At 45.7% G+C, this 24,935-nt stretch overlaps 1 protein-coding gene across 4 annotated transcripts in view; it reads left to right on the top strand.

Moving 5' to 3' along the window:
- Positions 1-24,850, top strand: part of XPO5 (exportin 5) — a 29,410-nt gene extending 4,560 nt beyond the window's left edge. For 2 of the 4 annotated variants that reach the window (XM_041404148.1, XM_041404151.1), the window contains 26 exons: positions 37-222; positions 911-987; positions 1,436-1,535; positions 2,928-3,011; positions 3,404-3,529; positions 3,753-3,843; positions 5,270-5,398; positions 6,126-6,241; positions 7,038-7,193; positions 7,594-7,635; positions 8,248-8,355; positions 9,638-9,837; positions 10,481-10,580; positions 11,439-11,620; positions 16,385-16,485; positions 17,556-17,652; positions 18,184-18,320; positions 18,885-18,982; positions 19,409-19,455; positions 19,623-19,717; positions 20,585-20,647; positions 21,154-21,236; positions 21,869-21,976; positions 22,160-22,297; positions 22,461-22,625; positions 23,156-24,850. In XM_041404148.1, coding sequence (XP_041260082.1) covers positions 37-222; positions 911-987; positions 1,436-1,535; positions 2,928-3,011; positions 3,404-3,529; positions 3,753-3,843; positions 5,270-5,398; positions 6,126-6,241; positions 7,038-7,193; positions 7,594-7,635; positions 8,248-8,355; positions 9,638-9,837; positions 10,481-10,580; positions 11,439-11,620; positions 16,385-16,485; positions 17,556-17,652; positions 18,184-18,320; positions 18,885-18,982; positions 19,409-19,455; positions 19,623-19,717; positions 20,585-20,647; positions 21,154-21,236; positions 21,869-21,976; positions 22,160-22,297; positions 22,461-22,625; positions 23,156-23,296 — 2,970 coding nt within the window. In that variant the 3' untranslated portion in view covers positions 23,297-24,850. The remainder of the gene's footprint in view (positions 1-36; positions 223-910; positions 988-1,435; positions 1,536-2,927; positions 3,012-3,403; positions 3,530-3,752; positions 3,844-5,269; positions 5,399-6,125; positions 6,242-7,037; positions 7,194-7,593; positions 7,636-8,247; positions 8,356-9,637; positions 9,838-10,480; positions 10,581-11,438; positions 11,621-16,384; positions 16,486-17,555; positions 17,653-18,183; positions 18,321-18,884; positions 18,983-19,408; positions 19,456-19,622; positions 19,718-20,584; positions 20,648-21,153; positions 21,237-21,868; positions 21,977-22,159; positions 22,298-22,460; positions 22,626-23,155) is intronic. The other 2 variants (XM_041404149.1, XM_041404152.1) reach the window with 1 other exon arrangement.
- The last annotated feature ends 85 nt before the right edge of the window (positions 24,851-24,935 follow it).

Genomic DNA, 24,935 nt, shown 5'->3' on the forward strand with positions numbered 1-24,935 from the left:
GCTCTGACCTTGTGCCTCCTCTCTCTCTGTTCACAGGCCCAGGCAAACTGTCGTGTGGGGATAGCAGCACTCAACACTTTGGCTGGCTACATTGACTGGGTAGCCCTGAGCCATATTACAGCAGACAACTGCAAGCTCTTGGAGATGTTGTGTCTTCTCCTAAATGAGCCTGAACTCCAAGTTGGAGCAGCAGAGTGTCTCCTGATTGCTGTCAGCAGGAAAGTGAGTTCTTCCTATCTGGCTCTTCTGGCTTCCTTTTATTTTTCTCCTGTTTTCCTATATAATTCTTCAGACTGAGCCATGCTATCTTTGCCCTTTTATCTGAGAATCAAAATTAAAATTTAGCTGATTCTGTTAATGATATTTGGTGTGAATGTCATGCCAGCACATTCACAGAGCAACTGTTAGAATCTTCTCCAAATTCTGTGCTCACTTTTCCTTGCAGTTTGAACTTGGAGGTCCTCACTAACCTTTTACCCCCCACTTCCTACAACTGTGAAGTGGAAAGTAGTGTCACCAGCTGTGTCACCTGGCAGCTCAGAGAAATGACAGCAGGATCTAAACAGGTGGTTTTGACCCATTCATTCACAAGCAGCCAAGTGTCAAGGCTGAGTGTTTATCAGCTGCCTGTAAATAACTAGCCAGTCTTCTGTGAATAAAAGATAATGTCTCGGGGTCAGTTTTGCCATTTCAAGTTCCTGTGGTGGGATTGGAGACAATTTCTTAGATCACATACCTTGGAATTTTGGCCAGTTTTTTATTTAAATCATATGTGGACTGTAAGCCCCTCCCCAGATGGAAAGAAAATTGTGATTCTCCTAATTCTGCTTGCAGAGGGAAATAAATATTTATGTAGGTGGGAATAAATAGTTATGTTCTAATTGAAGCATGCGGTGTGTTTTGTGTGTAGGGCAAGCTGGAGGATCGGAAGCCTCTGATGGTCTTGTTTGGAGATGTTGCCATGCACTGCATCCTCTCTGCTGCCCAGTGAGTATCCTGGTGTGCTGTGATTTCACACAATACTGCATAAAATGGCTTTGTAGGTGCACAAGATACTGCTGCTTAAGCAAAGGAAGCAGGGACTGGATAGGAGAGAACAAACCCACCATTTCTTTTGCAAAACCTGGAAAACAAGGTTTGTTTTTTTTTTTTTCAAAACCCATAATTGAAAGACAAAGAGGTGTAAATATCACAGCTCCCCTGACTTTGTTTTAGCCTGAAGCTGATCCAGAGGAGGGACTCTTTCAAAGAGGCAATTTCAGAGGTTTTAGATGCCAATAAAGCAGTACTTCTTGATAATAGCAAAGGAAATCCCACTGCAATAAAATCAAATTGCTCTAGTTCTCTTTCTGTCTACAAGATAGACAGCAGTGTGCCTGTCACCTACAGCATGAATAACTGTGATCCTGTTTTTCCCCCCTTCCCTCATTCCCAGGACAGCAGATGGAGAAGGCCTGGTGGAGAAGCACTATGTTTTCTTGAAGAGGCTTTGCCAAGTTTTGTGCGCACTGGGCAGCCAGCTATGTGCGTTGCTAGTAAGTCTTTATGAATACCAACAGCAACCCTGGCAGGGCTAGTTTTTTAGGGCTGGGGCTTGAGGCAACCCTGATCTAAGGTAGGACCAGGGTTCTCTCCATGCATTTCCAAAAGGCAGAAATGGCTCTGCTTTTAAGTGAGTTAACTTATCGTGCCAAGTCATAGGAATGTAGACTGGAGGGACCCTGACTGATGCCAGGGCTTTGCTGTCATCAAGAACCATTTCCTATAACCTCTGTAAAATGCTGAGCTTCACTGAAAATTGGTCAGGTTTTTAGCTGGCTACTGCTACAGAAAATCTAGTTCAGGAAATTACTCTTCTATTGGAAGCCTTTTAAATTTCCCAAAAATTCAGAGAGCATACCTGTCTGTTCTTCTACTAAGTCTCTCTGAAGCTGAAGGAAGAAATGGGTTTTGTTCCTGCTGTTCATCTTAGTAATGCTTTGTGTCAATGTTGGGATGAAGATGCAAATTCCTACTGTTCATGCCATGCTGGTGCTGAATTCCCACTCCCTCCATTCAGCTGAGTGCTTCTACAATAAAGAGGGCAGGCTTGCTGAGAGATGCTGTTTGGGAGATTGAAGCAACCAGCCTGTAAAAGCAGTAGAGCAAAGTAAAGTCTCATAGGGAGGGAAAGAAAAAATCAAAAACAACCTTTGAGAATTCATCCCTAAAAAGAATGGACAGCATACAGAGTGTATTACTGCCTGCAGTGACTCCACTTGCTGTTAGGCAGTAGGAGCTGTTAATCCATAATGAAGTAATGAGATGGAGTTTGCTAATTCAGATTCACTTGGGAGAGGCAGCACTCCTCTGCTTTCCTCTGATTTCAGGAATCTTGAGGGCACCAGATCATGTTATAATTTCTGAGAAGAAGCAAAACCTTGAGTTTATGGCTCCAGGAAAAACTTAATTTCCTGACAAACTTCCAAGTTACTGGTCACAGATACCCATGTGTTAAATACACAAGATGTTTGGAGAAATTGAGTTAAATTATCTGAGTGTACTTTCCTGTGAAATTCTTTGGTTTGAATTGTACTACTTTGGTACTGTTGTGTGGGTATGACCTAATAGGAGTGAAATTGACTCACAGCAGCAGCAGTGGTTGTAAATTTGGTTTTAATGGAGCCCCACTATGTGAGAAGTCACCTGTTACTCTTGAATGAGGGTGGTGGTGTCTCCAGCACCTCCAGGCTGGTCAACAGAACTTGATGTTCCTTGGGCTATACTGGTTTCAGAAAAAAATCAGTTGTTCAGTGTTTCTGTCTCTGCTCCTTTACAGTCTATGGCCTTGGATGTAGTGCTCCTGCTTTACCCTGAAACATACCATTTGTGAGCCCAGCCTGCCATAAAGTTAGTATTTTGTCTGAAATACTTCATGTTCCTCATAGGGCTCAGATTGTAATGTGGAAACGCCAGCCAACTTTGGAAAATACCTTGAGTCATTTTTAGCCTTCACAACCCATCCCAGCCAGGTATGTAAAGGGCTGAAAATCTCATGTGTGACTCTGTGTGAATGCATAATTGGGCTAGCCTGTAGAAAACTACAGAACTTCAGCTGCTAAATATTGCTCTCTAGGCTCTCTATTTCAGCTGAAGGCCTGGAAGGCAGAGTGTTTTCTACTCCATTACCACACCATCAGGAGCCATTCCTGACACAGGGAACTGAGTAGAAAATGCAATTTGGAACCAGTCCTAGTATTAGAGATTTTTGGCTTTCTGGGAGTTTGCGGTGTGCCTTCAATGTGCTTTGGCCTCAAGCTAATAGTCAGTATAATTTACTGTTGCTTTCTGATAGCAACATTTAATGTTAGCAGTGGAAATTCCAGCACTGAAATCCTGTTCCTCTGCTCCTGTCTTCCCCCAGTTTCTGCGCTCTTCCACCCAGATCACATGGGGAGCCCTCTTTCGGCACGAAGTTCTGTCTCGTGACCCTTTGTTGCTGGCTGTCGTTCCCAAGTATCTCCGTGCATCTATGACCAACCTGGTGAAGGTATGTGCAAATCACAGTTGGTTTTGAGAAGGTGCCTGGTGAACGTGGCCTGTGGGTCATGGGGGAAGAAACTACATTTGTGTTGTGTTGTAATCAAACATGATCTCCAGGCTGCTGAGCACAGCTGTATCCTGCTCCTTGCCTCTGGCCTTCATCTTGAAGCTGGTGTTAGCTGCAATGGTTGACTTTTTTTTCTTCCTGACCTTTTCCACTTTGTCTCCAGGTGGGCTTCCCTTCCAAAGCAGACAGCCCCAGCTGTGAATACTCTCGTTTTGATTTTGACAGTGATGAGGACTTCAATGCCTTCTTCAACTGTAAGTTGACGTGACCCTTTGTGCATTCTGTTGTCTGTCTGTCCTTCCTGCTTTTAGTCACTGGCTGAGCTTGGAGCCTACCAAATTGGCTTGGCAGCTTCCATTTGTTTCGCAACTTTTTAGTCTGGATCTTGGAGTAAATTAAGTTAGGATTTTCCTGGAGCAGCTCATGTGTTTTATTTTAGTATTTGCTGTTGTTTTGCTGGCTGGTCAGATGGATGGCCTAGTAGCATTCTGGTGTCAAAGCAAGTGTGACTTTTGGTCACCTAGAGGAGGAAATCAAACAGCCTCAAGTCGTGCTTAGGTTAGGAGAGGAAGGCAGCTTACAAAAGACTTCAGGTGTCATTCCAGAAAGAAAATCTGTCTTGGTCCTGGTAGGAAGCTTCTGGTTAGTACCAATAGCTAGAGTTGAGCAAATAAAATAGCCTAATTTAATAAAGATCTTAAACCAGCACTGGATATTAACAATTTTACTTTTTCTTTTATCTTGTCTTTTTGTTCCCAAAACTGAAGTTGGTTCTCACTGGCCGCTGTAATTTGATACTAACTTGGTGGGTGGGAGGATACATTGAATAAATTACATAAATTTTTACATTTTACATTTATGTCTGAAGATTTTAAGTGTTGCATTTTTATTGCTTACCTAGATAGTTTTACAAGTTGCATTTGTGTAGTCAACAGAGCTGATTCTTTGTGGGCTCATGCACTGGAATATCTTGGAACAAGAGAAAATGCTGTTCTGTACTTTGTTTTTAGTATCTTTGAAATTGAAAACAAGGCAGCTGGGTTTTGAGATCAAGTTTGTTTGTCGTTAGTTGAATAATCTAGGAAAAGTGTTTAGCTAAAGGAAGTGATCGTAATCTAATGCTGGTGTTTAATTTCAGTATCCCAAGATGCTCTGTAAGCAGCAAATGTTTATTGTTAGAAGCATATTTTAAGTGAAGAATAGAGGCTTAATTGTAGTAAATCTGGTTTAGCATTGATGCCTTTTCCTGGTCTTAAAAAATTGAGAGCCGGACATGGTTAAGGCAAAAGGGATTTTTATTTTGGTGAGGTAAAAGGTGCCACAATGCACCTTGGCAAAGTGGTGTGCCAATAAGGATCCTTATTAAAATACCAGGGTAGAAATCCCTTATCCCTTAACCGTGTCTGGCTCTCAATTTTTTAAGACCAGGAAAAGGCATCAGTATAGATTTTCATAATTCATACTGCATTTTAATTGTACTTTTTTTAATGTCAGTCTGTCATTTTTTAGTCCACTTAAATCACTTCAAAAATTGCCCATCCTGTTGTACCTGCTTTACTGGTTGTGTATCTCTGCCCACTACACACTACTTCTGCTTTAGCTATTGTCAAAGCAAAAGTCCACAGTGTTCCAAAATTTGCAGCATCAGCTGGTTTCTGGGTGTGTGATTTTTCCCTGCAGCTTTCCGAGCCCAGCAAGGAGAGGTGATGAGGATGGCTTGTCGTCTGGACCCTCTCACTGGCTTCCAAATGGCTGGTGAATGGCTGAAGTACCAACTCACAGCTCCTGTTGATACTGGACCCACAAACTGTAGGTTACCTGAAAAAAAATAGGGATATGGGATTTGTTTTTTAATTAAAGCCAAGAAGAAATTTCTTGGCCTATTTTTGTTGACGTTGTTGGAAATTTGTAAGTGGTAGTTAAGACTCCATGCTAGATTTTCAGGATTTTTGCAAGTTAAAAGCAAAACCAAGTCAAACCCACCCCTTCCCTAATTTATCCCTTTGGAGTCTACAAATGGAATAAGTAATGTAAAGCCCCTGGCTCCTCCTTTCCTTCCCCCAAATGTCTCTGCAGAACAGGTGCAGCTGTCCCTCTGATACAATTTTACAATGATTTGGGGCATTTTATCTTTGTAACATATTTATTACTTTTGTTAGGGAAGTTATGCCTACCTGGCAAATTCCTTGTCATTCACTTTGCTTTCCCTGCTCTGAAGGAAGGCTGCTTGGTGCTCTGCAAAGTCACATTGAGGCCAGTCTTGCCTGCAGTGCTGAGTCTGGGCATGTGGTCTCCCTTCTTTTCCCTTCTGTGCTCTGTTCATATTGCTCTGCACAGTACCTCAAAGAGTTATGCCTCAGGAGCCTTCACTTGAATTAAGCAAATCACACGGGGTAACCTTAATTGCTCCCAGTGCATCCCTGCCAGGCATCTGCAGGGAGAGCTGTGTGCTTAAAATACTGGTGTTGCAGCACAGGAACTTACCAGGCTGCTGTTGAGGAGCATGGTGAGAGCTCCAGTGTTCTCTTCCTTTCAGCTAAGACAGGCGAAGGTCTCTGCTCCATCTTCTCTCCATCCTTTGTGCAGTGGGATGCCATGACCTTCTTCTCAGAGAGCGTCATCAGCCAGATGTTTCGAACCATGGATAAAGATGTAGGTGTATCCCATGCTCCTGCCTTATCTCCTGCCTTCTTCTGGGTCAACACCAGTGGGGTTTTGCAGTTTTGTTATCCTTGAGCAGTTTCTAGTAACTGGTTACCCCCATGCAAAACCCAGAATGTTTGGTGAGCCATTCTCATGAGAAATAATGACCCTTCTTTTGATGACACCAAACTCATACTGGCGTGTCTTAGTTTTGGACACTGTGGGATGAGAAGTCACAGGAGAGTGCTCAGGTGACATGCTTTTACATAGTGCCTTGCTAGAGGAGAAGAGATTGCTTAAAGAAAAATTTCTTGAGTTTATTTAATTATCCTCTTATTAGATTTTTTTTTTATTATTTCTAACTAAATGAGAGGAGCTATGCCCAAGAGAGAGTAGGAGATCAGAAGCATTTTCTCTCTCTTTTGTTCAACAGCAGGCTAATCAGAAGGATCAGTTTGATGTAGATTGACTTGATTTTTTTATTAGATTAAGCTGCTCTTGTACTTATCAATCTAATCACAGTGGACTAATTATATAGGTCAATACAGTTGGTTAAGCTTGAAATCTGTTGGACAATGTCAAGAGGAGAATTGGGAGACAGACTGAGAGAGGAAGTTTGCCTTTCCCAGAGGTGCAAGCAATAGTATGGGGACTAGAGACTGATGTCTCAAGACTATGCTATCAACAGTGGCAATGCTGCTCTGTTTTGCCTCAGCCTTTTTCCTGGTTATAGGAGGTATACTACAGGTTGAAATATTGAGTGTTGCCTCCCTTTTTCTTTCCTTTCTTTTTGCTACCTTTGTAGGAAATCCCTGTGAATGATGGCATAGATCTGCTGCAGCTTGTCCTTAATTTTGAAACAAAAGATCCTCTCATCCTGTCTTGTGTGCTCACCAACGTCTCTGCTCTCTTTCCGTTTGTCACTTACCGACCAGAATACCTCCCCCAAGTACTTTCCAAGGTAGGTACATGCAGACCCTGCTAAAATCACATCAGCTTTTTGTGGTGCAGGGCACTTGGACTAAACTGCAGGAGTCAATCCTCTTGATGTTGCTGTCAGGGAAGGACTGTCCTTCATGTTAAAGATGGGAGAAACCAAGACTGAGGCTTGTCACAAGAAGAGTAATGTCAATTAGCCCAAATTTTGTAGTTTTTAGCCTTAAATCTTAGTACTAATTACATGCTCTGGCCATGTTTTATGTCAAAGCATCACTGTATTGATGATTCATCTTTCAGCTCACTCAGGGGTTCTTCAGTGAAATAGCATTAAAATCTTTATTACCTTGAGCTCAAAGAGAGATGAGTTCTAAATATTAAAAAATTATACCTTTTTTTTTTATTTTTCCTCCCTTTTCTAACAGCTGTTTGCTTCAGTTACCTTTGAAGTTGTAGAAGAAAGTAAGGTATGTGTGAATTATTATCTACTAATGAGCTATAACAATTGGATCAAATCATATTCTAGTGGAGAGAGCATCCTGAGTCTGGAGACTCTGCTGAAGTAGGCTTCTCAAGTATAGCTTTGCTCCTGAAAAAGCTGGGGGGTCTAGATATTGCTGATCTCTGTGGTTGACATAGCCTACTAAGCTTTGGCTCACAAGCTTAGAAGGCCGGAGGTGTGCTCCAAGGCCAGTACACTTAGTTCCCCAGTCAGTGCTGGCCTTCCTGAGGGTGAAATCCCTTCATTAGCTCTGGGTATTCTTTCAGTACTTGGTATAAATGGCTCTGAAGGATGACTTTAAACCTGCCAGTTACCTAGGGAGTGCCTGGAGTCTTGCAGTAGTGAGTAAGAGCTATGGCATCCTCACTGCTGAAGTACAGCTTGTTTGAACATGGACTCCTTGAATTGACTACTGCTTCAGAGGAAATTTGGTTGCTGCATGATTGTTTGGAGGGAGCAGGGGAGCATGGAGATGTTTTTTTGATCTGTGCTCAACAGTGCAGAAATCTGTATATAATGAATTTGTCTCATGAAGATACCCTGCATTTGGCTGAACTTTTGTTTTGTTGCATTGAAGTTTGTTGTGTCTGTCCAGGCTCCTAGAACTCGAGCAGTGAAGAATGTGAGAAGGCATGCATGCTCCTCAATCATAAAGATGTGCCGGGATTACCCTCAGCTTGTCCTGGTACGTAAATGCAACTGTCATGAAGAGTCTTGCCTCACTTTCAGTTGGATTTTGTGGGATCTTCAGCTTCCTTGGCTACAGTCTCTGCTTTCTTTGCAGGAGATATTCCTGCTGCACAAATGGCAAAGTACCATTCCCTGTATCTCTTTTCTTCCCAGCTGAAAAATTTTCTGCCTGAAGAGTTGAATTGTAGATTGGTGGGCTAAATGTAGAAGGAATGACGAGGAGGATACAGGCAGCACTGCCTTGGTTTTATGGGAATGTTTGTGGAATGTCCATGTTATCACCTGTGCTGGTCTCAGTTAATTCCTTAGCTGAGGACAGTAGCATAGCTAATCACTAGATTTTCTTCTGTTACTTAGCAGAATATAGGAGGAAAAGGAGAGTATTTGTTTTCTGGATGAGTTTGAGGAGATTAGAAGACAAATACATTTAAATTTCATGAGCTGGGTTTTGTTTGTTTTTCTGAAGTAAACAGTCTCTGCATGCAACATTCTTCAGATGTGTTTCTGTGGAGTGGGACCTAGGATTATGGGAGGACCATGGGACATTGCTAGTTTAAATAAAGACATTTTTAAAGGATGTTAATTAAGGTAATTTGGAGGTTCCGGTCTGCATTCTGCAATTGATGCTAAGAACTAATGGGTTGGTTTTTGTTCCACTTTGTTGGTCCTTGAGCTATAGCTGTCTCTTTCCCATGGCCAGCCAAACATCCTCACTAGAAGAGCCAAGGACCCAGAGTTGCCCCAAAAGATGTTCAGAGGACTTTGCTGAAGAGAATGATTGCTAATGTTTGTACAAAATTGTGGGTAGATGTGGTGGCAGCTGGGGAAGGAAGGGGAGAAATGCAAGAATTCCTGTGGCACTCATGGTAACCATATGAATTGTTGCTTACCACAAGCAAAGAGGTGGAAGAATCCTAAATCTGGCCAAAGAAGCAAGGTGCTTTCTGTGAGCAAATAAAAGCACCAGAACTGTTTTGAGGTGTGACACTGCTTTAAGTGATATAACTGCCTAAGGAGAGATTTCCTCTTCTTTTTTCATTCATTCTGGAGAGTTAAAGTAAAGTGGATGCAGGATAATGATAGAGGAGTAGGGGAAAATGGAAGTTCTCTTAGACTGAACATGCAGAGAAATTTGAGTGTGAAGAGGAGATGGCTATGTTGAGAAAAGGTAACAGACATGCTCCTCCACCTGTACAGTACCCACCTTCTCTGCCTCCCCCAGTGGCCCTCCTCCATACCAGATGCATGATGCTTTTCCACTTGGATGTGTTTTCTAGCCAAACTTTGAGATGTTGTACAACCACGTGAAACAGCTGCTGTCAAATGAGCTACTTCTGACACAGATGGAGAAGTGTGCTCTTATGGAGGCCCTTGTCCTCATCAGCAACCAGTTCAAGGACTATGAGCGACAGAAGGCTTTCCTGGAGGAGCTCATGGCTCCTGTGGCTGGCTTATGGCTCTCCCCAGAGATGCAGAGGTATGGGTTATTTTTCTTTCTGTTGGTCATTTCTTCTCCAACTTTGAGCTGCAGGTGTTGAGGACGTAATGCCATGCCCAGTAAGGAAACACAAACCATAGGGGGGTGATGGGCTTGACCTCCTGTGCTGTGGGCAGTCATTGTGATAATAGTTCTCCTACAGTTCAGAAACTGCTAAGAGACTAAATGCTGTTTGCTGAAAATTTCTGGGTAAGAGTTGCTTACGGTAATAAAGGAACATTCCCCAGCATGCTCAAAGCATTTGCAGAAAATAAGAAATAAAAGACATCCTTGCTCATCCCCAGAAGAAGGTAAGAAGCTGAGTTCTTACCTTCTTCTTACAACTAAAACTGAGATGTCTTGCAGCTCTGGATAGCTGGGCATGCACAAGAGTTTTCCCAGCAGGGCTATCTTTATCAGAGATTTGAATCTTTTAGATCCCCACAGCCCAAGAGAACTGATAATGTTTGCAGAGTGTACACATCTCTGATGCTTTTTAAGCATGTTCCCTTGTGCAGGATGGAGTGCCACCTAGTCTCTCTGGCCTGCTCTGTATTTGTGAGGTGTTCATTGACAGTGCAAAGCTCTGCTTAAATTCCCTGATACAAACAATAATCCCACTGCTGTCTTCTGCTGCTTCCAGAGTCCTCTCAGATCCTGAAGCCTTTATATCCTACGTGGGTGCAGACAACAAAATTTCTGATCCAGTCTTGGAAGATCCTAGTGGTCTGAACCGGTCTAGAGTGAGTATCATTATCAGGAAGGGTGTAATTGTTAATGAAAAATTCCATCCCCATGTCTCCTGTGATTGCACACGAGGTCTCCTGATCATGTACTTCTTTAGATTGCAGAACAACAGGCTGGCCTTTGCTCTTTAAGCTGCAGTAAAGAGCATGCAGGCCATGCAAAACAACATCATTTATCAGAGTGAAGCACGCTGTTTCCTACTCTTTGTTTATAATAGAGTTTGGTTTTGGAGAAGCAGTTGATATACATGATTTTTAGAAATATGGCAAGTGAATTGTGCTTTCTAAACCAGACATTATGGAAAACATCGTGTTCAGACTGGAGCACAGAATATAATTAAAATTCATCTGAGGAGATTTGTGTTGAATTTTTAGTGTAAAGTCTTCATTTGAACTGCAGACGGAGTTGCTGTCCTCAGATCTGCAGAAGACACTGAAATGCAGTACATAGAGTGATTTGGGGCTAATGCCCCCTAATCTCAGATCCTGTATTTGTCCCAGCACTGCATCTTCCCTCATGAAGGACATGAGGAACTGATGGTCTGGCTCCTCTACTTTTAGCAGCCTGCCTGGCTGCTTACGTGCTCTTGAGATGGTATGCATTGGTGCTTTGTCTGATAGTGAATTCCTAGGCCATCCTGCCATGGCCAGGGCTCTCTGAAGGTGATGGAATATGGCATGATCATTTGCTGCATTTTCCTGGCAGCAGACTCACCAGAGTTTGTTCCTGTCACCAGGTTAGGCTCACTGTGGAACATTCCCTTTGAGATGGGACGATAATGTGTTTCTCTGAAAACCTGTTGATTCAGACTGTGATCTGGCTAAGAAATGCTTTCTCCACATCTCTTGCTGCAGATAAGCTTTTGTGTTTACACTATTCTGGGAGTTGTGAAACGAGCTCGTTGGCCTGCTGCTACTGAAGAGGCAAAAGCTGGAGGATTCTTTTTGGGATACCTGCCCAGTGGAACTCCAATGTACCGTAATCCCTGCACTGAGCAGGTCCTGAAGCTTTTTGACAATTTACTTGCTCTCATAAGGTGGGTTGAGGTGATTTGAAATAATTTATGTTGCCATATAAATTTCTGAAAGCCAAACTGTGATAAATACATGGAATGCTCAGAGCATGGTTTGCCCAGTGGGAGTACAGGCTGGTGCTCAGGTACTGTTCCCAGCTGTTCACAGTGGGGAATGGCACTGTGCAAACTGGAGCCTTCTGAATGTTCATTGGCCTGGCCTGCAAGAGGCCATCAAAGCTAATGGGAGCTTGTGCTGGGGTTGCCTCCCCACCTCCACTGCTGTAGTTCTGCCACCCAGTTAATGATTTCTCAACTAACATCTGTGCTGTGCCCTCAGTCCCTACAAGGCCACCTCTCCCGTCACCACCAGGGCAGTCCCAGCTCTCATCACATCCCGTTCATGTTGTTCTCTCTTCAGTGTTAAATTAAACTGGCTTGGCAGACTGTGAGCAGCAGCCTCCTGAAGCACTGTTTGCTCTTGAAATCAGTGGATGCATACTCTCAGGCTGTTGCTACCATGCAGTGCCTCTCTGTGTGTCACCAGGGGTGTGTAGGTCTGGGGCAGCCAGGGGAGGGAGCAAGAGAAGGCAGAAAAGGGAAATCCCGAAGAGCACAGTTCCTGGAATTACAAAGGAGAAGTTTCTCTCAGGGTAACTCCTGATGCTGTGAGTTTGCCAGATTTATGGGACAATTTTGTGAGATAACATGTTACACACTTGAAAACTTGTTGCTCTGTCCTTGGCAGGGGCCTTTTGAGAAAGAGCATTTTCAGATCCACTTAGATTTTTCAGCTCCTGGGTTTGTAAGGGAAGGGGCACTGTTACCTGAGCTCTGTCAAGTCAAGTATGTTTAGTAGTCTCTGAGCTCAGGAATGTGCTACTTCCAGAGAGAAGCAGCATGCTGGACTGTTGGAACAAGCACATGCTGTCTTGGCTCATGCTGGCAGTGATTCTCATCACTAAACTCTGTAGCACAGTGTGTGGTACTTTGGCCAGTGACCAGGTAGACATACAGAATTGTTCCTGAAGTGTTTTTGCTTTTTATCCTGGAAGGGTGACGATCCAATTGATGACCTTTTGGGAGAGGTTAGGTAGAGTTGCCCTGAGGAGTAGTAGCCTCATGCCATTTCTTTCAGTGCCTGCCATGTGTCATATTGTGTGAGACCAACTAAACCAGTGCCCAAGGTCTGAACAGGCTGCAACAGACACTTTTTCCTCATGCAGTCACTGTTCCTACCAGAACTTGTGCCTCAGTAAAATCACTTGGGATCTGTGTTACAACAAGCTTAGGGAACTGTCATCCAATTTCTGTCACCACTTCACTTCTGTGAAGAAGCAGAAACTCTGTGCCTGGCTTTTGCCACCTCCAGGAGAACACATTAGCTATGCTCTCTGTCCAGGATATAAAGGAAGGAGCTCCATGGCTGGTTTGGGCTTTTTTTGAGATAATGTGGCTGTGTTGTTCAAGCATCTCACCTGCAGACCGAAATATTTTCTGTGTACATGGTAGTAACATACATGGAGAAACCTGTACTTCACTCAGACACATCTGTGCTTTTCTTAAGGCTGGATGCTCCAACAAGGACTAATGAATGATATATTAGGAACAGTGGATCTTTATGCTTCATATTTTTCCATTGCTGCTCTTGGATGTATCGGCCTCTGTTTGATAACTGCAAGCTCCTAGTTGTTCAGAGCAAGGGTTGATGATGATACTTAAGTCTTTTTGGCAAAGCTGGATCTTGTGTTGTGGAGCTCCTGTTGTGTTCTTTGCTGACTTCAGGTGCCTTTTCCATGCATGTCTTCCTCAGGCCCTCTTTAATATGGATCACACAGGAAAACATGGAATGTGTAGCCACCTGTCAGCAGGCAGGAGGTTTGGGGATATATGAGGAAGGTGCCCGGCAGGAAAGCTGTCTGTGTTTAGTAATGTAACTATGTCAGGGACGTAGTTACATTACTACCTGGGGATGGATGCTTCTCTGAGATCTCTGTATGGAGTGTTGCCCACATGCAGCAGAGCTATGGAAGTCCCTGCAGGCTGTGTTGGTTTATTTGCAAGTAGCAGTAGCATGGATCCTGCTGAGCAGCGGAACTGAGCACCAGCTCAGGCACCAGTGTGCTAACAGAGCGGGGTTTTCAGGCTGAAGCAGGTGGGACTGCTTCTCTCTGGACAGTGTGTGGCATTCTGCTGCTGTGTCAGCAGACAGAAGCAGTGAAGCTGTTAAGCCATTGGGCCCTTGCCAGGGTGGTAAGTAGCTTGAAGATAGGTCATGGGTGAGATCAAGGAACTGAGAAGAATGAGGTAGTCCAGGTAATGGAAAAATAAGGCAGTTTTGAGTGGCATCTTATTGTGCCTACCTGTATTTGTCTGTGTGTTGGTAGCTGTGTTAAATGAATTATTTTGAGGTTGCTTTATTAACCACTGCTTGCAGTTTTCAGAATAATGATTCTCCTGTCCTCTGTGGCACCTCATTTCATTTAGGTGTTTTCTAGCTTCTGGCTTTAAATGTTCACTCCTGAATTTAAACCCAAATCATGATTTTCAGCCACCTTGGTGCATTTCTGCAGTCAGTAGCTGCATGGCCTAATAGGTGCAGAGCCTTTATTGTGCTGGGATTTTGTTCGTGTTTTGTTGCAAATTAAGTGCTCAGGCTCAGCAAATGCTTTGCTTAGACAAAGGCTTTTTTGGAACTCCTGATGATGAGATGCTGACGTTGCCAAAGCATTGATTCTGGTGAAAGAATTCTTGGGTAGACATGGATGCTGTAGGCATTTTCGTTGTAGAAGATTCTTCAGTCATGGACTGTGCTGAAGGACTCATCTTCTGGTTTACAAGCTGTGCTGCTCTCTAGGCAGCAGATACTCTTTCTAGCAGAGCTGTGACCATCACTGAAAATTCCCCAAGTCCTGCCATATCCTTTGCTTGTCTAAAGCATAAATGTCTCTTGAAATTGGTTTTTCTTTGTTTTCCTGTGTGTGGGGTGCCCAGGAGTGCTGATAAGTCTCAGCTGGAACATGCCTAGAGGCTACATCATCATACATGAGGGCTGTTGGATGCCTTTTTAACTCCCATAGGGAGTGGGTGGTTGGCCATTTTCTCTCCATTCCCACTGGGAATTTGCTCAAGTATTAAGAGAGCTTGCCCTGTAAGTGAACATCTGCCTCCCAGCTCTCAGACTTAAGAAAATGCTTCAAGGACTCTGAAACAACTAAGGACCATGAGCACACCTTCAGGATATGACTGTCTGGCCTGTCCTGCTGGAATTAGTGCACTGTGGTTTCAGGATTCACCTTTGCAATTCCACAGTCCTTGCATGTGCCCCACTGGCCTTCTGCCCAGCGTGAGCCAAAGCCAACACTGACATGGAGTGGACAGGAGACATATAAGAGATTATTTTAATGGCTAGGTTTCAGGATAGCCTCCAGCAGAAATGTACAGCTTTTTGAGTCAGTGGGACAGCATTAACCCGTGTGGAAGCTGGGCTGTTCCTTGGCCCTTCTTGGCAAAGCAGAGTAGCTTGTGCCCCTTTGAGGCCTGTTGCATGGTGTTACATCCAGCCCAGAATGAGAGTATGAGTCATTAAGAAGCCATTTCTATAGCTCTTTCTCATGAAGTTCACATACTTGCCTTCCTCATGTGCCACGAGCAGGGAAGTATTTAACACTTGCAGAGAGAAACAGGCTAGTTGCTGTTTTGGAACTTTCTGCAAATGCAGGCAGACATCACTGCATCATGGTTGCCAGAATTATGAATGTAGCCTTTAAAAAAAAAAAAAACAAAAAGCAATAATTACTACAAGAGTGAAAGCTGAGACTCTGGAGAACATCCTGAGGTCTTTCCACCCTCCCTTTCCCTAGCCATTCCCATGTACCCCCTGCTTTGGGAAACGCTGCTCGAGGGGGAGATACTGAGTTGCCCTTGATCACCTCTAGCAGCAGGTACAATGGCATTGCAGTTTTGGAGGAGGCTGCAGGATTTGTGCTGTGTGCAGCTGGCGACACCCAGAGTGGAGGTCTGAGGTCTCAAAGGAGAGAGGTAGGTGAGAGAGACACCCCTGCCGAGTCCAGCTCTGAGCGTCAGTACCCTGGCTAAGAGAGAGGACCCATTTTGGCCTGGATGGCAAGGACCAGCCACCCATGGCTGCATTGGTGTCCCTTGCAGACAGCTGACAGTGGCCACTTGCTATGATGCAGAACTGTTCCCAGCTGCATGTGTTGTCCAGGGGGCACTTGTGCCTGTATGAGTAACATCTGATTGGACTGATGTTCTCACTAGAGTCTCCAATGCCACCTGCCATTCTGGGGTCTGTGACCCATCCCTGGGGGGCAGTGTGTGTATTTTGGAGCTGAAACAGCCCCTCCTTCTGCAGGGGTCTTAGGTGCAGAAGATCTTTTGAGATGACAGAATCCATGTCTTGTCAGTTTTAAAAATACATTCTCTGATCCCTTTGGCCAACCTATAAGTTGTTCCCAGCATCATCTGGAGAATTGCTAGGGGTTTTTACTGCTGGTGCTTGCAAGGGGTGGGATGAACTGAAATAAGTGGAAGGGGCAGCCAGGAGATTCAGGACATGAGGTGGAGTCACTCCATGTCTCTGTTGGGTCAGCTTCCCCAGTATTTTTGCAGGTGGGGAAGGGGGATCCCATGCACATGTGCGTGGTCTCACCTTCCTCATCATCTGCCTCAGAAGAGCTGTCCACAAGCTGAAGGAGAGGATTCCACTGTCAAGGGCGAAAAGGGATTGACTTACATGAGTATAAACAAAGTGCTCTTCTGTTTCAGGACTCACAACAACCTCTACATGCCAGAGATGGTGGCTAGGCTGGGGGATACATTTGCAAAGGCCTTGGACATGCTGGAGGTGGAGAAGAATGCCATTCTAGGTAAGAGGTTACTCTTCAAGAGGAATGTGTGGGCAGAGTCTTAGAAATATTTGAGTTAGCGATCTGTCCATAGCAGTGGAAGTGAAATAGGACTGGAGGACCAACTTCTTCACAGTATTTGCAGCTCAAGTGTGATTTGAACCTAAGCTGAAACTAAGATGTAGATAAGTTACTGGTCTCAGACACATTAGTTTATTTTGCATGCATTGAAGGGTATACTACCAAACTGCTTATCCCATTTGTGGGATGGTGGTGGTCTCTGCAACACGGCATTTCAGGCTGCAGCGGCTGGAGGGTGCTGTAATTGTCTGCCTTGGAGCAGAATTAGTGCTGAGAAGGAGCCCTGAGTGCTGATGCAAAGACCTGTCCTGGAGGGCAAGAGCCAAGTTGTGCAGCATGGCCCTCACATTTGTTTCTAGACAGCATATTAGAAAGAGGCCTTTGGAGCCTTAAAACAGGTTTGAGCTTGTGAACACAGAAGCCTTTCCAGCCAAGAAGAAGTGGGTGGTCCTGTGGATAAAGTGTGGATCATGACCAGACAGTGAAATATTTTGGGGAAGTTACTTTGTCTTTTTTTCTCCATTTCCTATCTATAAAATGATAACATGGTTCCTTTACCTCTTTTCTGTGACTTTAAAAACTCGAGCCCCTGTGTCTGTGAGCCCCTGCACATAAAGCAGCAGGGCCTTGATCTCTGCTCTAAACTTTAATATCGTAGTTCGCCAGTAGCTTGTATCCTGGCAGAGAGACAAACCTGAAGAGGTGAGCTGTTAGAGGAGCTGCAGCAGCTGTCAGCTTTGCTGCTGACTGGGTTCTGATAGCTCAAGTTCTACTTCAGAGAAATAAGGCAGCTGCAGCAACCTCAGTGGAAACACCTCTACTCTGGGTGCAACCAACTTGAACCTGGCTGACCTCTGACTTTCTGCCCCAGGGTTGCTGCACCACTTCCTGTTTGGCTCTTGCCAAGAGCTTCCCTTGCTGCTGTCAAGCTGGCTGGGGCCTGTCCAGCATGCTCTGAAGGTGCACTGTGCTCTCTCATTAATGTAACTGAAGCTTATTCCTTCCCACAGGCCTCCCTCAGCCTTTGTTGGAGCTTTATGACTCTCCTGTTTACAAAACAGTCTTAGAAAGGATGCAGGGCTTCTTTTGTACCCTCTATGACAACTGGTAAGAGCACCACATCTCTCACCACAATCCAGCGCTGCTCAGCCAGAGCAGTAGGTTATTGTGGGGTCCCAACTTCCTTTAGAGTAGACTTTTGATGTGAGCTGTCTCCTGCAATATCCAAGTACAAGCTGCAGTGGTGGCATATATACAGTGGTTGTAACCTGCCACACAGACATGGAATAGTCTGGAAAACATACCTCAAAGTGGGGATTTGCTTTTAGCTCTTCTGCAGTTAGATAGCCAGATTGGAGCACTTACCTGATATCCTGATCCAGTTTGTCTCTTTTGCCACTTCTAATTATGGGTCAGGGTACATCAGCACTTGAAAGCGCTTTGTGGCGCTTAAACGCTTAATTCATTGTCCCTCTGCAGGTATCCCAGAAAAAAAGAGACACTGTGCTAAAATTCCTCTAGAGTATTTGTTTAGCCACCTGACGACTGTGTAGTCTCAAGACAATAGTCCTTGTAGCCTTTGCAGAACAGAGACATTGTTATCTAGCACACTTGTAACTAACTTTTTTTTGGTTGAAGTTTTCACATCCTGGGAAATGCAGGCCCCTCCATGCAACAGGATTTCTACACTGTTGAGGGTCTCGCCTCCCAGCTCCTCAGCTCTGCTTTCAACAACCTCAACAACATTCCTGATTACAGACTGCGTCCCATGCTCCGTATCCTTCCATCAGCTTGGGTGGCTCTGAAGAGATAAATTTAAACCCTGCATTGTTTTCAGTATGGCCAAGACAAAGAAGGGTGATTGAGGAGGTAAACAAACAGGGATACACCTGGTGTGGGTGAGGTGTGATGCTAGGAGGGCACCAGCAGAATGAGCAGTGCATGGGGTCAGAATAAATGCAAAGGATTTGTGTGGTTCTGGAGGCACTGTGAGAGGTGAGTAGTGCCTTCTGAGGGGCAAGGAGGCTTGGATAGTGAGGAGCTTGACATTAGGATGTGCTTCTCTGGGAGACCATGTGGGTTTCCCAACCTGCTTTCCAGGGCTGGACATTCAGTCTCACAGCTAGGAAGTGGGTGCTAAGCACCCTTACTTTTCTCAGCTGAACTGTCCAGGGAAAGAGCTGAATAACTGATGTTCTTGCTGTATAGAGATGCCACTTGTTAATTCAGCACTGTGAGAAGGTGGGCTTCCAAGTGCCTGTCCCTTGGCCTCCCAGTGGAATGGGCTGGCTTGGGCACAGCTGGCTCTGTTGGATCTCTTCCTTAACTGGTCTGTGCAGGTGTGTTTGTGAAGCCCTTGGTACTTTCCTGCCCTGCAGAATACTACGAAACCCTTGTCTGCCCCATGCTGGGACCACTCTTTACCTATCTGCACATGGTAAGAAATTGCTTGTTCAGTGCCTGTTCAGTGCCAGTAGCAGCCCTGTGTGTCTCCACAGAGCCAGCAGAGACGAGGGCAGAGCCTTGATGCTTAATCATTTTGATAATGTTTAGAGGGGGCTTTAAAGTGCATTGAGCCCTGGCTGTTGCACAGCACCCCTTGCTGTGAGTTCAAACCTGTGGACATGAACTCCTCAACCTGCAGCCCTGATAGTTTTTTGGCTTTTCATAGGTGTTCGTAGGTTTTTTTCCATGTCCTCTCATTTTCATGACAGCTCATTCACATTCCAGCACACTTGGTACCAGTTTTCCTGCTGTTCAAAATGGGTCCTGGCATTTAAAGCTCTTGTGCTTCTGCCAGCAGATATTGCTTGGGTCTCCTTGTATTGTGTCCAGATTTAATCTTTCCTTTTGTCTTGAACAGAGGTTGTCCCAGAAATGGCAGGTGATCAACCAGCGAAGCATGCTCTGGTAAGCTTCCACCCCTTGGTACAAAGAGGGAAATGGAGTCTTTTATGTGGCCCTTTGCCCAGGAACAGCCCTGCCAGCAAGGGCTGGAAGACACACTGGTGACTCATTCCCTGTGTTTGGGTGGAGGGTACATTGGCTCCTGTCAAACTAAAACCTGTTCTCCTCAGTGAGGATGATGCTGCAGATGACAACCCTGAGTCTCAGGAGATGCTTGAGGAACAGCTGGTCAGGCTGCTGACTCGAGAAGTCATGGATCTTGCCAGTAAGTGAAATCAGATTAGATCTCCTGAGATATTTGGGAGGTTTTCCCTGGAGTGGACAACAGGATTTCCCAATGTGCAGTAAAACTTAATTATAACCCTCAGTAGTATATAACATAACCATGAGAATGCAGATGTGAGACAGTCCTGCCAAAATCATAGCTAAAACCTAGTATGACATAATTTGAAACCTTCAGAAGAGATATTCTTCCATTTGTTAGCTTTTAGGGCTCCATGGTTTTGGCACCGTTCCTGTAGGAATCCAGTCCTGCAGGGAATTGGGTTCTCCCATTCGGTGCTTTGGAACCTTGTATGGGACATGGATTTGTGGACAAGCCAAGTGTAGAGCAGTTCTGTTGCTGGCAATTGTCATGTGTCTAACTAGACATAAGGGAGCAGTCCATTCCCCAAAGCAGCCTTCCTTCTGTTCCCCTTCTCCAGCATAATTTTTGTTGTCAGCATGGCTTTGTACAGGAAGGCTGGGGAAATTGATTCCATGGAGATTACAGATCTCAATCTTCTGCCACCTTTCTTCACTGGCCTTTTTGCTTTAAATCAGTGTTCTTGGGTTATTCAGTGTATATCAGTGTTCTTCAGGTGGTTTTGCACATTCCTGGTTCTCAGCAGTAGGAAGCAAGCACTGTGCAGCAGGTTCACTGTGGGAAGGTGCTGTGGGTGGGGTCTTACAGCCTTGCAGGTAGTGCAGTATTGAGCTTTTACACTGGGCTTTCTGGTTCTTCAGATTCCCTGTAAGAGCTGGGGGAGCTTGAAGCAGCTGTGAGCCCATCAGAGTCTGTAGGATAATCTCTGCATGTTCTGCAGTAGCATCTTCCCTTTTCTGCTCCTCTGACCTGCAACTGTTTTTGCAGCTGTTTGCTGTGTTTCTAAGAAAGGCGTTGAACAGAACACTACTGCTGCTGTAGATGGAGATGGTAAGTAGATGCCTGCTTTGCCGTTCCTGCCCTTGGTGTACACAAACACTGTTCCTTTCCTGTTTCTTGAGGGGGAGGCTGGGCTGATGCTGAAAGTCCTGTGTAAGGGGTATAGGTTTGGAAAGAAGCCTTCAGCTCTGTCCTGCCCAGCGTGCCTTGGGGGCCACAGAAAAACCCAGTCTAGCCTGGAAACAAATGTGCTGTAGGGTTCACAGGTGGCATATTGGAGCAGCTGGTTTTTAACGTTCTTAATGTTCTGAGAAGTGGGATGAGTAGCAGAGGGCGATGTGAACAGTTTCCCAAAAGCTGGAGGTAGCCAGTTGCATGCCCCTCCTGCCCCACAAAGGTGGGTGCTTTTTGCTTGAAAAGAGGTGTTCTGGGTAAGCTGTGCCAGGACACTGATCCTGTGTGCTGTCTCCTGGCTCCCAGCTTAGTTCTTGCAGCCTCCTTGTGTCCCCCCCCAGTCCTTGGGAGGCCACATTCACAGTGCAGCCTTTGCTCTGCAGATGATGAGGCAATGGCCACGGAGGTGACTCCCCCTGCCAACGCAGAGCTCACCGAGCTTGGCAAGTGTCTGATGAAGCAAGAGGTAAGTGCACGTGCTCTCACTGCCACCATCCTTTCTCTGTACTCTTTGTTACACTTGTCTGCCCAGCAGCCAGACACTGCTGCAGAGATCCAGGCTGCTGGAGCGTTCCCCATGTGGGAATCACCCTTTAGAACATACATGGCTTTTAAGGGCCTTGCAGAATCTACAAAGCAAATGGGGGTTGGGATCCAGTTATGAGACACAGCTGCAGAGCTTCAGCCCTTCTGGGGAAGAGGCCCTGCATATTCAGACCCCAGGGTGCTCCCTGGCTCTGCCTTCATCCTGGGCCCCAGGTTTCATCCAGCTTTCTTTTTTTTTCTGTACTCTCTGCTGTGGATGCCTCAGAAGCTCTTGTAGAAGCTTTTGTAGTGACTTGAGAGTAGCAGCTGAGGGAAGTCCCTGAGTGCTCCAGGGGCTTTCCCAGGGAGATGAAGGGAGCAGGTTAACACTGGTCCCTCATGGTTCTGATGGTGCACATTGGGTGAACACCTTTTGTTAGAGCAGCAGTAATGTGCAGGATTCTCAGAAGCTCCTGCAGATTCTCTGGATTGCTTCTTGGCTCCCATCAGGTTTGAATGCTGGAAGTAGAAAATAGTTCCTCTGACTGGTTTTCCTCTCTGACTCCTTTTCAGGATGTTTGCACTGCAGTGCTGATCACTGCCTACACATCCCTGTCCTGGAAGGACACCTTGTCCTGCCAAAGAACCACAACACAGCTTTGCTGGCCACTGCTCAAACAGGTACCTCTGGGAGGAAGAAGGGATTAGTTCTGGCAGGGTTGGAAGAGGAAGCTCTGAATGCTGTGAGAAGTGTGGCTGCTTCACCCCTGGGCACCTTCTCCCTCAGGAAGAGCAAACTGTTGCAGAAAGGTGGTTATGTACCACCAGTATCTTGCTTCAGTGCTGACAGTGCTTCTTCCCCAGGTGCTTCCAGGAAACCTCCTTCCCGATGCTGTGTCCTGGTTTTTCACAAGTGTGCTCAAGGGCTTACAGGTACACGGGCAGCACGATGGCTGCATGGCAGCTCTTGTCCACCTGGCTTTCCAGATCTACGAGGCCTTGGTGAGAAACTCTGTTCTTCATCCAAATGTGAGGTTGAGGCATGTGAGGGGAATGGTGAAAAGTAATCCCATGCCTAGTGGGTAGGGGCAGAGGAGTTAATGGCCCCCAGTGAGGGCAAGGCTGTTACTCTAGCAGAGCTGTGTTAATGGTGCTTGTCCTGCAGCGCCCTCGCTATGGTGAGCTGAAGGCAGTGATGGAGCAGATCCCAGACATCCAGCTGGACTCTTTGGAGCAGTTTGATTCAAAGCTTCTCAACCCAACGCTGCAAAAAGTGGCAGACAAGCGCCGGAAGGATCACTTCAAGCGCCTCATCTCAGGTTGCATTGGGGTAAGTGATATCCTGGAGGAAAATTTCACAGCTGTATGCTGCAGAAGTGATGGGGTAGCTAGATGGCCTGTCTCCTCTCACCAACCACCCCCATTCCGAGCCAGAAGGCTCTTGCAGCATGTTCTTGCTGTTTGTTCTGCCTCTTTTCACCTTGGAGGTCCAGCAGACTGAGCAGCCCCTCCAGCGATGGCCTTTGACTGAGGCAGCGGGTACCTTGCACAAGGGTGCCCGGGAAAACAGCGTGTGGTTGAAGCTGCTGGGTGGGCATTGGACTTCTGTGAGGATGGTGGTGGTGGAGCCTTTGACATTGAATTAGAAGCTGGGGAGCTGGTATTCTAAAGGTTACCTCAGTGCCCTGGCATTTGGGAGAGGCCAGGCCTGAAATTCCTCAAAATGCAAGCACAGGGTCCAGGCCTAGGGATTGCTGAGAACCTGGGGTCTGCCTCTGATGTGCAAGCAAGCTGGCCCTGATCTGCTGTGTGGGGGTATGAAGACAGTAATGATTGATGCCTGCCTTCTGTCCTCTGCAGAAGCCCATCGGGGAGCAGTTCCGCAAGGAGGTTCATATCCGGAACCTTCCGTCTCTCTTCAAAAAGGTGAAGCCATCACTGGAGACAGATGTGCTAGAAAATGAGGATGGAGAGGGCTTCAATGTTCTCTTTGAACCCTGAGCCTGGGATGCTGCAACCATCTCCTCCCCTACCTTATAATTTGTCTCTCCTCATAGTAAGCACATTAGATTCTCCTTGTCACTGCCTCCATAAGCATTCGTCTGAATAAAGCCCCTTACGGGTCCTGTCCCCTTCTCTTCCATACGCTGGGATGGGGCCTGCGGTGGCAATTGAACCAGTCAATATTAAGCTCTTCCCGTGACTCCTTCCCCTCCATTGGATGAGCATCTTTAGACCTCTGCTTCTCTGCAAGGTGGGAGCTGAGTCCATAGACCTCTTTAGGGTAAAGCCTGATCATATTGTAGCCTCGGGTCACTCTTGCTCCCTCTTCAGCCCTTGGGGTTTAGGATTAATGCAAAAGGCAGAGTAGTGTGCCGTGTGAAAAGGGGCTGCCCTAATCTAATCTTCCTCTGGGTGCTAGTAGCCAGGCTTTGTAGGGAACACATTGGACACTCCTGTCATGCTTATCAGCACTTGTCCCTAGTGGACTGGAATTCTGCTGAATCAGTTTCCCTCCAGGATGCTGAGCCTTGGGCTGAGGGCTGCGTGCCAGGAAGCCTAGCAGTGCTCTAGGATCTCCTGTGAGATCAGCCTTTCTAAGGTGCAACTGCTCTCTAGAAAGAGGCAGACACTGTCATATATATACATATGTATGTATAGATATGATCATACAGCTTGTTCTACCCAGAGCCAAATGGAAGGCTTTTACTTTGTGCCAGCCTTTCTTGGACATCTCTCAGGGGGAGCAGGACATATTTTTTTCTTAATTTTTTTTTTCATTTTTCCATGCCCTGTAGACTAGAACTTGGCCAGCGCAGGGTAAATAAAATCTGGACCAATACCTGAAGCACCTGCAATCCAAAAGGGATCTCCTTGCCCTGTTGCAATGGAGGTGGCAGTAGCCCCTGTTTTTACCCAGTCAGGTACTTCCCAGAGAATGGCATGGTGGGGCAGGAGGGGTGGGCTTTATACTGCAGTTTACAGGGGGAGCCAGGTCAGAAACCGGGTTTTAGATGTGGTGGGACTCTATGAAGCCACTCCAGTCTGCAAAGCTGGTTCTTCTTACATGACAAATACTACACAATCTACCCTAGAGTTAGCGCAGGAGCTAGGAGGGTCTGTCCAGAGCTAGCTGGCAGCTTTGCCATCCAGGAGACAGAGCAAGTAATAAACTGTGGTAGGTGGAGAAGTGATGTCTCCACATGGACAGACTGGATAAAAGGCTGGGGTTGGGAGGTGAGGGAGTGCAGACAGGAAGAGCAGGCCTTGGGCATCCACTTACCCTCCTGCCCCTGCTGTTCCACCAGCACCCTCCACTTTCTTCCTAGCCTCAAACTTTTTTAACCTCTGAGCTAACACGGCTCCTAGCTCTAGCAAAGGCTGGGTGTATTTATTGTGTTGTGATATTTTTAACATTCTGTGACTTCATGCTAGACACAAGGGGTTTTTGTAAAATGAATTTTAAACCTTTTTTGTAGGAATGTTTAAATCCGAAGCTGTCTCTGAACTGGTTGTGTTACACCTGAATGTCAGTAAAGCTATTCCAGTTTCATACATATGGTCTCGTTTCATTTTTATTCTTTTATCTGTTTCAGTAAGATATGAGGCTTCTGGTCTGACCAGGCTGCCTGCCTGGAGA

This window comes from Onychostruthus taczanowskii, unplaced genomic scaffold, assembly GCF_017590055.1.
Source record: "Onychostruthus taczanowskii isolate IOZ18803 unplaced genomic scaffold, ASM1759005v1 scaffold21, whole genome shotgun sequence".
In the NCBI taxonomy this organism is placed as follows: Eukaryota; Metazoa; Chordata; class Aves; order Passeriformes; family Passeridae; genus Onychostruthus; species Onychostruthus taczanowskii.